The sequence below is a fragment of the Aythya ferina genome (assembly GCF_964211825.1).
Source record: "Aythya ferina genome assembly, chromosome: W".
NCBI classification, from domain to species: Eukaryota; Metazoa; Chordata; class Aves; order Anseriformes; family Anatidae; genus Aythya; species Aythya ferina.
This window is the reverse complement of record NC_140313.1, coordinates 11,251,792-11,267,317: the sequence shown is the minus strand read 5'-3', so window position 1 is coordinate 11,267,317 and position 15,526 is coordinate 11,251,792. Positions and strand designations below refer to the sequence as shown.

The window sequence follows — 15,526 nt, the reverse complement described above, 5'->3', positions numbered from 1 at the left end:
AGGATGAGCTCGAGATCTGTGTTTGGTCGCGGGGCCATGATCTCGTTGCAATCACAGAGACGTGGTGGGACAGCTCGCACGACTGGAATGCTGTCATGGAGGGCTATGTCCTTTTTAGGAAAGACAGGCTGGGGAAGTGAGGGGGTGGGGTTGCCCTTTATGTGAGGGAACAATTAGAGTGTATGCAGCTCCACCTGGGGGAGGGTGAAGGACAAGTGAAGAGCTTGTGAGTGAGAATTAAGGGTCAGGCTGGTATGGGGGACACTGTTGTGGGGGTGTATTACAGGTCACCAGATCAGGAGGAGGAAGTCGATGAGGCCTTCTACAAGCAGCTAGTAGTAGCCTCACGATCACGGGCGCTGGTTCTCATGGGGGACTTCAGTTTTCCGGACATCTCTTGGGTAAGCAACTCTGCCAGGCATGTGCAGTACAAACGGTTCCTACAATACATTGAAGACAATTTTCTGACGCAGGTGGTAGAGGAGCCGATGAGGAAGGGGGTGCTCCTGGACCTTGTCCTTACCAACAGGGATGGGCTTGTTAGGGATGTGAAGGTCAGGGGCAGCTTGGGATGCAGCAACCATGAGATGGTGGAGTTCAATTTGGAACTTGGTGGAATTAAGACTAAAAGCATGATTGCAACCCTGGACTTTCGGAGAGCCAACTTTGACCTCTTCTGGGACCTGCTTGGGAGTATCTCATGGGCTAGGTTACTAGAAGGCAAGGGTGCATATGAGAGCTGGACTACATTTAACCAGCACTTCTTCCAGCTCAGGATCGGTGCCTCCCTAAGAGTAGGAAATCAGGGAAGGGGGGCAGGAAACCTGCGTGGATGAGCAAGGAGCTCATCGACAAGATCAAAAGGAAGAGGAAGGTTTATGAAATGTGGAAAAGGGGCCTGTCCTCTTGGGAGGAGTATAGAAGTGTTGTCAGGGCCTGCAGGGACGCAACAGGGAAAGCTAAAGCCCACCTAGAGATGAGGCTTGCAAAAGAGATAAAAGATAATAAGAAGGGTTTTTTAAAGTATGTAAACAGTAAAAGGAAGACTAGGGATAATGTGGATCCCTTGCTGAACGAGGGGGCTGTCCTGGTAACGGGAGACGCTGAGAAGGTGGAGATACTGAATGCTTTCTTTGCTTCAGTCTTTTCTTCAAGGACTCCCCACTGGGACTCCTCAACCCTGGAGGGAGGAGAAAGAGTCTGGGAAGTGGAGATCAACCCCCTTGTTGACAAGGGAGTGGTTCGGGAGCGTCTGAGTGGGCTCAGTGCACGCAAATCCATGGGTCCCGATGGGATGCATCCACGTGTGCTAAGGGAGTTGGCAGAGGTGATTGCCGAACTGCTCTCTATCATCTCTTAAAGGTCCTGGAGAACAGGAGAGATGCCTGAAGATTGGAGGATAGCCAATGTCACTCCTGACTTCAGGAAGGGCAAGGAGGAGGATCTGGGAAACTACAGGCCAGTCAGTCTCACCTCTGTCCCTGGAAAGGTGTTGGAACAGCTTGTTCTGGATGCCATCTCCAAGCAATTGGAAGAGAAGAAGGTTATGAGGAGTAGTCAGCATGGATTCACCAACCCAGGCAGCCTGCTCTAAGGAACCTACTTTGGCAAGGGGGTTGGACCCGATGATCTTTAGAGGCCCCTTCCAACCCCTTCAGTTCTGTGATTCTGTGAAAATTATGGAGAAGATTATCCTGAGAGTTATTGAAGCGTAAATAGGGGACACCGCAGTCATTGGTTCCAGTCAACATGGGTTTACGAGGGGTAGGTCCTGTTTGACTAACTTAATTTCTTTTTATGATAAGATCACCCATCTAGTCGATCAAGGGAAACCAGCTGATGTGATCAGATGATTGTGGATTTCGGTAAAGCTTTTAACACAGTTTCAACACAGTTTCCCATAGGATCCTACTGGACAAAATGTCCAGCAAACAGGTAAACAAAAACATCATACGATGGGTGAGCAGTTGGCTGATGGTCACGGCTCAAAGGGTTGTGGTAAATGGGTCCACATCAGGCTGGCGGACAGTCCTTGTGGGGTCCCTCAAGGCTCCATTTTAGGGCCAGTCCTCTTCAATGTTTTGGATATAGGACTAGAAGGTGTTTTGAGCAAATTTCCTGATGGCACTAAACTTGGAGGAATTCTGGACACTATTGAGGGTGGAAAGGCCTTGCAGCGATATGGACAGATTGGAGATCTGGGCCATCACCAACCGCATGAAGTTTAACAAGAGCAAGTGCCAGGTCCTGCACCTGGGACAGGGTAATCTTTCGAGGTCCCTTCCAATCCCTTCAGTTCTGTGATTCTCTGAAGTTGGATGGTGAACCTACTTCATCCCTAGCTGCTCAGGTACGTGAACTGAAAGGAAATACATCAGCAAGAAGAGGGTCTCCTAAGAAAAATGCTGCTCCAGTGTCTGTTTGGCAGTTCCCCAGAGTCAGTAGAAGGGCTGACCCAGATCCCATTTGTGACCCTGATGAAGGGACCTCTGCTTCTCATTTGCAAAAATTAAGTGGCAGACACTCCAACCAGGACTAGAGGGGCCCTGCCTCTGGCCAGGTAGAGGAGAGGGATAATCGGATTTATTGGACTGTGTGGATCCGATGACCTGGCACATAGGAACCACAAGAATACAAAGCTCTAGTGGACACTGGCGCACAATGTACCTTAATGCCATCAGGCTACCAAAGGACAGAACTCATCTCTATCTCTGGAGTGACAGGGGGATCCCAACAACTAACTGCATTGGAAGCTGAAGTGAGTCTAACTGGGAATGAGTGGCAAAAGCATCCCATTGTGACTGGCCCAGAGGCTCCATGCATCCTTGCCATAGACTACCTCAAGAGAGGGTACTTCAAGGATCCAAAAGGGTACCTGTGGGGTTTTGGCATAGCAACTTTGAGCACAGAGATTAGGCAGCTGTCTACCCTGCCTGGCCTTTCAGAAGACCCTTCCGTTGTAGGATTGCTGAAGGTTGAAGAACAGCAGGTACCAATCGCTACCACAACTGTGCACCGGTGGCAATATTACACCAAGCGAGACTCCCAGATTGCCATCCATGAGTTGGTTCATCAGCTGGAGAGCCAAGGAGTGATCAGCAAGACTCACTCACCCTTTAATAGTTCTATATGGCCAGTGCGAAAGTCTAATGGCGAGTGGAGGCTAATGGTGGACTATCGAGGCCTGAACGAAGTCACCACCACTGAGTGCTGCAGTGCCGGACATGCTAGAACTCCAGTACGAACTAGAGTCCAAGGTAGCCAAGTGGTATGCCACAATTGATATTGCTAATGCATTTTTCTCCATCCCTCTAGCAGCAGCATGCAGGCCGCAGTTTGCTTTCACTTGGAGGGGCATCCAATACACCTGGAATCAACTGCACCAGGGGTGGAAACGCAGCCCTACCATTTGCCACGGACTGATCCAGTCTGCACTGGAACAAGGGAGATCTCCTGAATACCTGCAGTACATTGATGATATCCTCATGTGGGGCAACACCACAGAAGAAGTTTTTAAGAAAGGGAAGAAAATAATCCATATTCTCCTGAAAGCTGGTTTTGCCATTAAACAGAGTAAGGTCAAGGGACCTGCACAGGAAATCCAGTTCTTGGGGGTAAAATTGCAGGAAATGGAAGAACGTCTTTTCCAAACTGCCACATATTTAAGAGATTAGCTTCACATTGGTATTGTTTCCTGTTTTGGTCCCTTTCCCTTTTGAATTATGAATATGCAAAGAAATCCTTTCCAAAAGGATTTATGGGAGGTAAATATGCCCTTCCAGGAAAAAGTATTTATTAGCTTTAAGTTTGATACCTTTTAGTTTCATTAACTCTTGAAATAATCTAAGAAAAAATTTCTCTTCCATTCTTTATTTTATATATAATGCTATTTTTATACCTTATTACTGTACTCTTGGTGTGTTAAAGATATATTTCTTTTTGAATCCTTTTTCAGAAATCAGTGGTCAAATCAGATAATTTCTGATGCTCAGCCCTGCTGCTAGTGACATGATAAGCAGCTCACAGATGAACATTGTATTTTTATCTTGAAAAAAAATGAAGAAGGCTGGATTAAAATAGAATTTAAAGCATAAGATTGTTTCTCTAATTACAGGGACCCTTAATTTTCCAGGAGAAAAAAATATTTCAGATCTTTTGTACTGGAAAGATGCTTGCACTTTTATAACAAATAAAATACTTATCTGTATTGTTTATTCACAGTGGAAATGCTGTTTTGGAACTGTGATTCAATAATATTGGGAGCAGGGCTTAAACTTCATGTGCTATGATGTACAGTAGCCAATTGCCAGTTTTCATTTTATTGCAATGGCTTTCTCTGAGAGAAGCAGCAGCAGCCAGCTTACCTGCACTGACTCTGAGCCAGGTAATGTGTTGCTAAAGAGTTTTTTTCTTCTCCCTCAGGAAATAGAAAGATTGAAACAAGAAATTGACAGTTCCAGAGATCTCCAGGCACAGAGGGGCTCTTTGACTCAGAAGTTACAGGTGAGTTATAGTGCATCATCTTAATTTAGATAGAATGTCAAAATTATCTTCAAGTAAGCAGTTCACAGCACCTTGTGCTATATATTTATTGAATCTGATAGATAAGTATATAGGTTAGATTGCATGCTACCTCCCTGGGCAGCCTGTTCTAGAGCTCCGTCACCCTCACCGTGAAGAAATTCTTTCACATGTTGGTGCAGAACTTCCTGGGCTCTATCTTGTGACCATTACTCCTTGTCCTGTCCCTGCAAACCACTGAAAAGAGGTTGGCCAAATCCCTTCGTCTCCCACACCTCAGGTATTTATACACATTGATGAGATCCCCTCTCAGTCTTCTTTTCTCCAGGCTGAACAGACCCAGGTCTCTCAGCCTTTCCTCATAAGGAAGATGCTCCAGGCCCCGTATCATCTTTGTGGCCCTCTGCTGGACTCTTTCCAGGACTCTTTCCTGTCTTTTTTGTACCGGGGAACCCAGAACTGGAAATGACCCAAATTTCATCTAGTACTCCACAGAGTACTTTGGGGCTAGCAGATGTCCTTCATAGATACATATTCTGGACAGTTATGGTCCCATTTTCACAGCAGTATCTTCTCATAGGTCTTGTGTGCCATTGAACTGTCAGGTTCTATATCATCATGTTGGGATGAGTCTGTATTCAGCTTCTAAACATTCTCTGGTACAGTAAAAGTTAAAGCATTATTGTGTAATACAGACTTTAAAAACAGAATATGACATTTTCTTGGAATTATTTAGAATCACTGTGGCTTTATTGTGTGTTTTTTCTTTACTTTTTCTTTATTTTGTATATACCCTCCCTTGCTATGTCTGAGCTACTGACCAGCCAGCACAGAGAATCCTGCCTTGGGAAGCACCAGCCTTCTGAATGAGGCTGCCCCAGTGCTTAGACAGGTTTAAACTCTGAATTCAGACTTCAGAGATAAGTTTAGATAATACTGGAAACTGAGGCATTAAATAGTTCCAAATACAAAGTGCTGAAAAGTCACTCTCACTGTTCTGCATCTCAACCTAAATCACCCTAAAAGCAAGCCTTGTCTGGCTATCCTCAGCTTAAAAATCACTAAGCAGGTATTCTTTTAAATGCATTATATGAATTGGAACTTCCTTGAATCTCATTTTAACCTACAGAATAAACAACATAAGATCAAAGTAAGTTTATTATTTGTTCCCCATTCTTGCATCAAATTATTTGTAAAAAGTACATTATGGTGCTTCTTTAAAGATTTTGAGTACATCTAAGCTTACCTGTTCCACTATTCCAAAAATTGTTGTTGGCTTTAGACTAAGCATGGGAGCCTTCAGCTGAAAAGGAAATTGAGAAGCTCAAAAAGTTTCTCAGGGCCCTTGACGCTTAATAATTTCATTACCAATGTTGAGAAGACATATCAATGAATCATGATCAGTGTGACTCTCGCTGTAAATCAGGATATCTTCATTACTATATGTCTGATTCCTAAATATAGCTGTTTTGTATGGTTTGAATATTTTATTCTGATCCTTGCTCTGAATTCCAGAAGAGATTATTACAGTGACTAGCAATGGAGGGGGTTAGAGGGAAATGCTTTATGCTGGATATGGAAAGAAGTTCCTACATCTAATCTAAAACTTTTGTTTTGTTTTGTTTTTTACCTGGGTGCTCCTGCCCCAACAGCTCACAGCAGAACAATTCCTAAATTTAAGAGCATTTGAGGAGGACCTGAAAGATGTTCAGGGCTAGATACAGGCCAGCAGGCTGCTCTTCAGACCCAGCTGGTGTCCATGTGAAATAAAACCATATACATATCCATGCATTTGTTCCAAAGTGATCTCTTTCATCACTGGCTTCCCTAGTTGGAGAAATTAATTTATCTGGATTAAGAGCAGTGGCAAGGAGACTTCCTAGAGCACATGAGTTTGGTGAGTAGAAGAGGAACAGTGACAGGAGAAGCAGAAAGTGTGAGCAACCACTTTTGTGTGAGCTACAGAAAGGACTGTGTCATTCCTGCAGAGCTGAGAGGGCCCTGAATTCCCCTTTTTTTTTTTTTTTTTTTTTTTTGTCCTATACACAGTCACTCAGCTTCAGAGGGTCTTAAATCCATGCAGTCATTACACAGTTTAGTACTTGTCAATACTTGGTTTGGAGGGCAGAGTAGGCCCAATGAAAGAGAGCCTACAGCAATTACAGATTGGGTTATAATCAGCTAGCTTGTTCGTTATAGCAACTGTGAAGTAGCTAATCATTACGTTAGCATGCATACATTTTAATTTATATTGTTTCTACAAATAATCTTTTTCAGTTAGTTTCCTTTAATCATTTGGCAACTATGTTATTCACTGTTAAACAGATTAAAATAATTATTCTCTTAATTCTGGCAGCAAGGGCTAATTTTTGTTCTCAGCTGTGCTGTTCAATACTGGTGGCCAAAACTCTGTAATATTTGTCCATTTACAAACAAGAAGTAAGTGAGGTATTCCAGTTCTGAGGAGATGAGGTCTGCATCCCAGCCCTATCACCACTCATGAGGGTTGTGGCCCTGAGCTCTCCTTTACAATTCCCCTGTCATCTTCTTCTCCTTTACAATTTGCTCTGTTTTCTCCACCTGCACTGCCTCTGGGGGTCCCATAGCTCTCTCACCCAATGGAGCTGGGAGATGACGTTGAGCACTGGCCACATTGCCCCATTCTTCCTCTGCCTAGAGGTGTAACAGCCAATTGACAAAGCAATCATGCCTGTCACAGGTGGAAATATGTTTTAGACAATGGGCTTTGACACAAAGCTTCTTTTTTTTCCCTGTTACTCTTGACTTCTCAAATACATATTACATATGGGTCAGGTTGTTTCTTATGATTCACAGAGATCACTCCAGTGTAAACATGAATATACTTGTTAGCTTCAAGGGAGACAGAAGGCTAATAATAAAAACAGTGGGAGTGTGGGAGGGCAGAAAGAAGAGTCACTTGTGCTGGGAGGAAGGACTGCTGCAGGATGCCAAGCAGCTCTCCCTATGGCTGTGCATGAAACAAACAGTTGTAAAAACTCAGAGGAGCTGTTAAAGCTTTGTGACACAAAGCCACTGTAAAGGTAAACAGTGTTTAAAAAAATATTAGTGTACATAAATACTAATTGACCATGCGCTTTTCCAGAAAATGGCTGCTCAGGGTATATGGTGTACTAAGTACACTGTCCCAGTGCTGCCTTTGAAAGGGTTTTCATAGCTGAAATTATGAAATTCTGCATGAATTTGAGCCATACAATGAATGAGACAAAGAACAATTTGCTATTCCAGAGCCACATCACTGTTATACGTATATATTACATACATATATATTATATGTTATATAATTATAATGATATAAGATAGGGCACCCAGTTCGCACGAGGCAAAACAGCTATAATCTCTCCTCCTATTAATACACAAGCCAGAGATGGTGGTGGTCCCAGCCTGGAGTGCTCTCCACAAGCTGCTTGGCATGAGGCAGAGTGACTCTGTGCTGTTACTTGTAGCGGTTTGGGGATTTCTCTTCCACATAAAAGAGAGAGAGAGATGAGCTTGCTTGCGGTCAGATCCCATGCACTATTGCTGTTCCATCTTTCCAGCAACTGTATTGGAACAGCTTGACTGTACAGCACTAATAGCTCTGATGCTTTCTATTGTGCCATGGACCTTGCAGTTAGGTGCCCCAGGGCATAGAGCAGTGAGACAAGTTAGTGATAGCTAACAGAATACTTATCTTTCAGAATCAACTGAAGATGCTTTGGAGAGAGGAATGGATTTCAGTGCCTCATACTCTTAATTTGTAGTCTTCATCCCTGTAGTGGTTTCACACTGATGACTAGCTAATTTCCATCATGCTGCTCTCTCACTCCCCTTCCTCAACAGAACAGGGGGGAAAATACAATGAAAAAGGCTCATGAAAAATTCATGGACGGAGACAAGAAGAAGGAGATCACTCACCAACTACTGCCACAGGCAAAACAGCGTAAGGGAGATTAATGTAATTTATTGCCTGATAATAACAGACTAGAACAGTGAGAACTAAAAGCAAACTAAAAACATCTTCCTCCCTGTTCACCCTCTTCTACTTCCCCCCCCTAACCCCCCCCTCCCCCCGAGGGGTGCAGGGGAATGGGGAATGAGGAATGCGTTCAGGCCATAATGCTTGGTCTCTGCTCTCTCCTCCATAGTCACCCTCTTCCCCTGCTTCAGCATGGAGTTCTCCCTCTTCCCCTCTAGCATGGAGTGCTTCCCATGGGTTGCAGTCCAAACAGATCCTACACGGGCTTTCCACAGACTGCAGTTCTTCAAGAACTGCTCCAATATGGGCCCAGGGATGCAGTCCTTCAGGAAGTAACTGCTTTAGAGTGGGTTCCCAATGGGATGTAGCTCCTGCCAAACCACTTGCTCCACAGTGGGCTCCTCTCCATGGGCTGCAGTTCTGGTCCAGAGTCTGCTCCTGTATAGGCTCTCCATGGACTGCAGCCTCCTTCAGGCCAGATCCACCTGTTCCACCATGGGCTCCTCTATGGGCTTCAGGGCAATCTCTGCTTTGGTCCCTGGAGCACCTCTTTCTTCACTGACCTTGGTGGTTGCAGGGTTATCTCTTTCTACATTTTCTCACTCCTCTCTCCCAGCTGCTGCTGTGCATCATCCCCCACCCCCCCCCCCCCCACCCCTTTGAAATATGTAATCACAGAGGTGAAACCAACCTTGCTCATTGGCTCAGCTTTGACCAGTGGCGTGTCTGTTTTGGAACTATCTCTTGGGGTCTTGGGGCAGCTCCTGGTCTCTTAGAGAGGCCACCCCTGCAGACCCCATGCTTTGAAAACCATGCTACATAAGCACAGTACACTCCCATGCATCAAATGGATGAGTATCGCTCAAGTCTATTTTTTTTTTAATCATTGATGCTAGAATAATTGATGTTTTACTGAGTTGTTGTTTTAGCTGTGCATTTTAAGTTTTTAAGCCTAATATGATATTTTGATATCATATGATATATATGATGATATTTTTTGAGGCCATGGTCTTGCAGTGAAAAATGTGTGTGGGGGGGGTATTTACATAAAGTTCGTTAGAAGACACTAAAGCAGCATGGATTAAAATGTCTAGATTTATTTGCATGGTAGTCAGCTCAACTTCATCACAGAATCAGATTTGTCTCGGTTGAAAGACACCTCAAGATCATCGAGTCCAACCTCTGACCTAACACTAACAGTCCTCCACTAAACCATATCCCTAAGCTCTACATCTAAACGTCTTTTAAAGACCTCCAGGGATGGTGACTCCACCACTTCCCTGGGCAGCCCATTCCAATGCCTAACAACCCTCTCCGAAAAGAAGTTCTTCCTAAGATCCAACCTAAAACACCCCTGGCGCAACTTTAGCCCGTTCCCCCTTGTCCTCTCACCAGGCACATGGGAGAATAGACCAAACCCCACCTCGCTACAGCCTCCTTTAATGTACTTATAAAGAGCGATAAAGTTGCCCCTGAGCCTCCTTTTCTCCAGGCTGAACAAGCCCAGCTCCCTCAGCCGCTCCTCGTAGGATTTGTTCTCCAGACCCCTCACCAGCTTTGTTGCCCTTCTCTGAACTCTTTCGAGCACCTCGATGTCCTTCTTGTAGTGAGGGGCCCAAAAGTGAACACAGTACTTGACGTGCGGCCTCACCAGAGCCGAGTACAGGGGGACAATCTCTTCCCTAGCCCTGCTGGCCACACTGCTTCTTATAGCCAGGATGCTGTTGGCCTTCTTGGCCGCCTGAGCACACTGCTGGCTCATATTCAGCCAACTATCAACCAATACTCCCAGGTCCTTCTCCGCCAGGCAGCTTTCCAACCACTCATCTCCCAGCCTGTAGCTCTGCTTGGGGTTATTGCGCCCCAGGTGCAGGACCCGGCACTTGGCCTTGTTGAACTTCATACAGTTGACCTCAGCCCATCGGTCCAGCCTATCCAGATCCTCCTGCAAAGCCTTCCTACCCTCGAGCAGATCGACACACGCACCTAACTTGGTGTCATCTGCAAACTTACTGAGGGTGCACTCAATGCCCTCATCCATATCATTGATAAAGATATTAAAGAGGACTGGTCCCAGTACCGAGCCCTGGGGAACGCCACTAGTGACCGGCCTCCAACTGGATTTGACTCCATTCACCACAACTTTTTGGGCCCTCCAGGATCATCTGGTCCAACCATCCTCCTAACACCAATATCAGCCACTAAACCATGTCCCTGTGCACCAGGTCCAGCCTTTCCTTAAACACCCCCCAGGACGGTGAATCCACCACCTCCCTGAGCAACCCCTTCCAATGCCTGACTGCTCTCTCTGTGAAGAACTGTCTCCTAATTTCCAACCTAAACCTCCCCTGGTGCAACTTTAGGCCATTCCCTCTAGTCCTGTCACTGGTTATCTGTGAGAAGAGGCTGACCCCCAGCTCCCCACAACATCCTTTCAGGTGACTGTAGAGAGCAAGTAAGGTCTCCCCTGAGCCTCCTCTTCTCCAGACTAAATAACCCCAGCTCTCTCAGCCACTCCTCCGAAGACTTGTGTTCCAGGCCCTTCACCAGCTTTGTAGACCTTCTCTGGACACGCTCCAGGGCCTCAATGTCTTTCTTGTAGTGAGGGGCCCAAAAGTGAACACAGTACTTGAGGTGCAGCCTCACCAGAGCAGAATACAGGGGGACGATTGCCTCCCTGGTCCTGCTGGCTCCACTATTCCTGATATAAGCCAGGATGCTGTTGGCCTTCTTGACCACCTGGGCACAATGCTGGCTCATGTTCGGGTGAGTGTTGACCAACACCCCCAGATCCTTTTCCTCTGCACAGCTTTCCAGCCACTCTGCCCCAAGCCTGTAGCATTGCATGGGATTGTTGTGACCAAAGTGCGGGACCCAGAACTTATCCATGTTGAACCTCATCCCATTGGCCCTTGCCTATCGACCCAGCCTGTCCAGGTCCCTCTGCAGGGCCTTCCTACCCTCCTCTGGCATATCGACACTTCTCCCCAACTTGGTGTCATCTGCAAATTCACTGAGGATGCACTCAATTCCCTGGTCCAAATCATCAATAATGATACTAAAGAGTATGGGCCACAGCACTGACCCCTGGAGAACACTACTTGTGACCGGTCGCAGCTGGATTTCTCTCCATTCCCAGGTCACATGTCTCTGTTTCCACCGTCTGTGCATTTCCTTCTTTTGCCTAAGTTTGACCAGAAGATCCTTGTTCATCCATGTGTAATAAATGGCTAAGTCCCAAATAGGGTTATAATCAAAGTTACAATTTATTAAATGAATAGAGGTAAGCAAACAGTGCTGGGTGCGCCGGGAGTCTCTGAGTTATTATAATTAGTTTCCGGAATCTGAACCTTCCCACTGGCGCATGCGTATCAGTCTCCAGTGGTCCCTCTGGGGGTGAAGGCTCGTAGTCTTCCTCCCAGGCTTTTTTTCTTGTCCTTCTCCTTTGTCCAACTTGGCCGGGTGTCAGAGACTTGTGCAGCATCCCCTGCAAGCTTTGTCTTCTAGTCGTCCTTCAGCTTTCCCCTTCTCCTTAAACTCTTGGCCAGATATCAGAGACTTGCATAGTGTCCCATGCAATAGTCATAATAGTTAGCAGTTATTCTGAAACCCCTTTGTTCTCTTATCCCCTATTGACACAAATTGCTGGACTATTCCTTTGCAAGATACAAGAATTATATACATTAACCACTCTGTTTTTCTTAGACTTGTGGTTATACAAGGGTATGTAAGACAGAAGGTCACATTCATCATACCATGCGTCCCTAGCATTGTTCCATATTGACACGAATCAGATGAACACATTTCACACATGCCAGTTTCCTGCCTTCCCTGCTTGATTTATTTTGTATAGGAGTGGAGAGCTCTTGTGCTCTAAGGAAAATATCCAGTTGCCTGAGAGCTGCCTGAGAGTTGCCAGCCTTTATCAGCTCCTCTGTCTCTAAGTACAATGACGCATGGGATCTCATCCACTAATTCTTTGAACTTCTTGAAGTCCGCTCTTTGGAAGTTTAGGGTCCTGAATTTGCTGCTGGCCAGGCCCATGTTCCTCGAGATCACAAACTCAACCAGGGTATGGTCACTGAAACCCAGGCTTCCTCAAATCTTAACCTATTTAGTGAGCACTTTTGCCCTGGTGACCACCAGGTCCTATAATGCTGAACACTACTCTCTGGACCCAGCCGTTCAGCCAGCTTTTAACACAGCAAAGAGTGTACCTGTCTAAGCCATGGCTTCCACTTTTTCCAGGAGAATACCATGGGAGACCATGTCAAAGGCTTTGATGAAGTCTAGGTAGACTATATCAACAGCCTTTCCCTCATCCACCAGGTGGGTCACCCAATCATAGAAGGAGATGAGGTTGGTCAGGCAGGACTTGCCTTTCATGAACCCATGCTGGCTGGGCCTGATCCCCTGGTTGTCCCGCATATGCTGCGTGATTGCACTCAACATGACCCGTTCCATAACCTTTCCTGGAACCGAGGCCAGGCTGACAGACCTGTAGTTCCCCAGATCCTCCTTACGACCCTTCTTATAGATGCGTGTCACATCAGCAAGTCTCCAGTCATCTGGAACCTCTCCAGATGTCCATGACTGCTGATAGATGATGGAAAGCGGTCCAACAATCACATCCGCCAACTGCCTCAGCACCCTCGGGTGGATCCCATCTGGCCCCATGGACTTGTGACAGTATAGGTGGAGCAGCAGGTCTCTGTTTCCACTTGAATCGTGGGGGGTTTCTTCTGCTCCCTGTCCCAGACTTCCAGGTCAGGAGGCTGAGTACCCCAAGGATAACTGGTCTGACTAGTAAAGACAGATGTACAGAAGGCATTGAGAACCTCAGCCTTTTCCTTATCCTCAGTAGTCATGCTCCCCCTTGTGCCCAGTAAAGGATGGAGATTCACGGTGGCTCTCCTCTTGCCGTTAATATATTTATAAAAGCATTTTTCATTACCCTTAACCATATTGGCCAGGTTGAGCTCATGCTGGGCTTTGGCCTTCCTGACTTTTTCTCTGCATATGCTCTCAACTTCCTTGTACTCTCCCCGAATTACGTGTCCCCTCTTCCACTGGACATAAACTCTCTTTTCCTCCCGGAGACTCAGCAAAAGTTCGCTGTTCAGCCACAGCGGTCTTCTTCCCTGCCAGCTCATCTTACGGTACACGGAGACAGCCCGCTCCTGCACCTTTAAGACTTCCATCTGGAGGAGCATCCAGACTTCCTGGACCCCTCTGCCTTTCAAGACTGACTCCTGAGGGACCTTCTCTACCGGTGTCCTGAACAATTCAAAGTCTGCCCTCCGGAACTCCAAGGTAGCTGTTATACTGACTCCCCTACTGACTTTGCTAAGAATAGAGAACTCTACCATTTTGTGGTCACTGTCTGTGCCCAAGACAGCTTCTGACCACCACGTCTCTCACCAGTCCTTCTCCAATCGTGAACAGCAGGTCTAGTGGAACACCCCCCCTCCCAGTAGTCTCACTAACCAGCTAATTCAGGAAGCTATTTTCCACACACTCCGGGAACCTCCTCCAGGACTGCTTCCTCAGGGCTGTGTTGTATTTCCAGCATATGCCTGGGAAGTTAAAGTCCCCCACGAAAACAAGCGCTGCTGACTGAGCGACTTCCACCAGCTGCTTGTAGAACACCTCTTCATCCTGGTTTCCTTCTCTTCATCCTGGTTTGGCGGTCTATAACAGACCCCCACCAGGATCCTTACCCATAGGGACTTGATCTTATAATTCCCAGCCCTGAGCTCTACAACATCAAAACACTCTCTAATACAGAGAGCCATGCCACCTCCCCTTTGCTGCCCGTCCCTTCTGAAGAGCTTATATCCAGCCATTGCAGCACTCCAGTCGCAGGAATGGTCCCACCACATTTCAGTGATGGCAACTAAGTTGTAGTTTCCTGGCCACACAATGGCTTCCAGCTCCTCCTGTTTGTTGCCCATGCTGCATGCATTAGTGTAGATGTACTTCAGTTGCGCCATTGCCCTCACCCCCAACCCTGGGACTGCTCCTCCAGGCTCATCTCTAGTGAGCCTCATTTCATCCCCGTCCCCCTTCACACCTAGTTTAAAGCCCTCTCAACGAGCCCTGCCAGCTCCTGGCCTAGTATCCCTTTCCCCCTTTGAGACGTGGGACCCATCTGCAGCGTTACAGGCCAGGTACCAAGTAAACCACCCCATGGTCAAAAAAAAAAAAAACACAAAATTCCTGCAGTGGCACCAGCCTCTCAGCCATGTATTGATCAGCTGTGCTTTCCAGGTCCCCTCACTATCCCTCTCTGCCACTGAAGGGATAGAGGAAAATACCACTTGTGCTCCCACTCCATCCACTAACTGCCCCAATCCCCTGAAGTTCTTTTTGATAGCCTTCAGGCTTCTTTCAGCAATTTATTTGTTGCCAGCCTGAATTATCACTAAGGGATAATATTTGGAGGGGCAAACCATGCCAGGAAGTTTCCTGCTAACTTCTCTGACCTGGGCCACAGGGAGGCAGCAGACTTCCCTATGAGTAGGGTCTGGCCAACAGATGGGGTTCTCTGTTCCCCTCAGAAAGGAGTCACCTACAACAATTACCCTTCTTTCCTTCTTGATGGAGAAAGTCTTGAGGCATGGAGTCGACTTCCTTGCCCTAGACAACCTCCTGGGTGGACCTTCCCCCATATCCTCACCTACCCATCCCTCAAGCTCCAGAGCCACAAACCTATTGTGTAAGGGCACCTGGGAAGGCAAGGTGGGTATGGAGGGGGCTCTCCTGAAATGCCAAGCAGGGACCTGTTTCCATTCCTCTCCATCTCTTAGGTCCCCTCCCTCTGCCCGTCAGTGACAGGGAAGGGGGTCCACAACTATTTGGGGTGTATCACCCCCATGCCTTTCTCTCAGGTATGTCAGGGAGTTATTCCACCAGTCTAAATCCTGCTTACTCTTCCTGTTGGTCCTCAGTCTCCCCACCTCCTCCTTGAGCTCTGCCACCAGGCTGATCAGATCCTCCACCTGCTCA

At 46.7% G+C, this 15,526-nt stretch overlaps 1 protein-coding gene and 1 long non-coding RNA gene across 4 annotated transcripts in view; both read left to right on the top strand.

Annotated features, from left to right (window-relative positions):
• The window catches only part of LOC311426402, a 579,678-nt gene that overhangs the window by 480,180 nt on the left and 83,972 nt on the right, over positions 1-15,526 (top strand). The window lies entirely within an intron of this gene.
• The window catches only part of LOC311426318 (homer protein homolog 1-like), a gene marked incomplete at its 5' end in the record, with an annotated part of 213,350 nt that overhangs the window by 195,238 nt on the left and 2,586 nt on the right, over positions 1-15,526 (top strand). For all 3 annotated transcript variants that reach the window (XM_084502736.1, XM_084502735.1, XM_084502734.1), the window contains one exon: positions 4,423-4,503. In XM_084502736.1, coding sequence (XP_084358862.1) covers positions 4,423-4,503 — 81 coding nt within the window. The remainder of the gene's footprint in view (positions 1-4,422; positions 4,504-15,526) is intronic.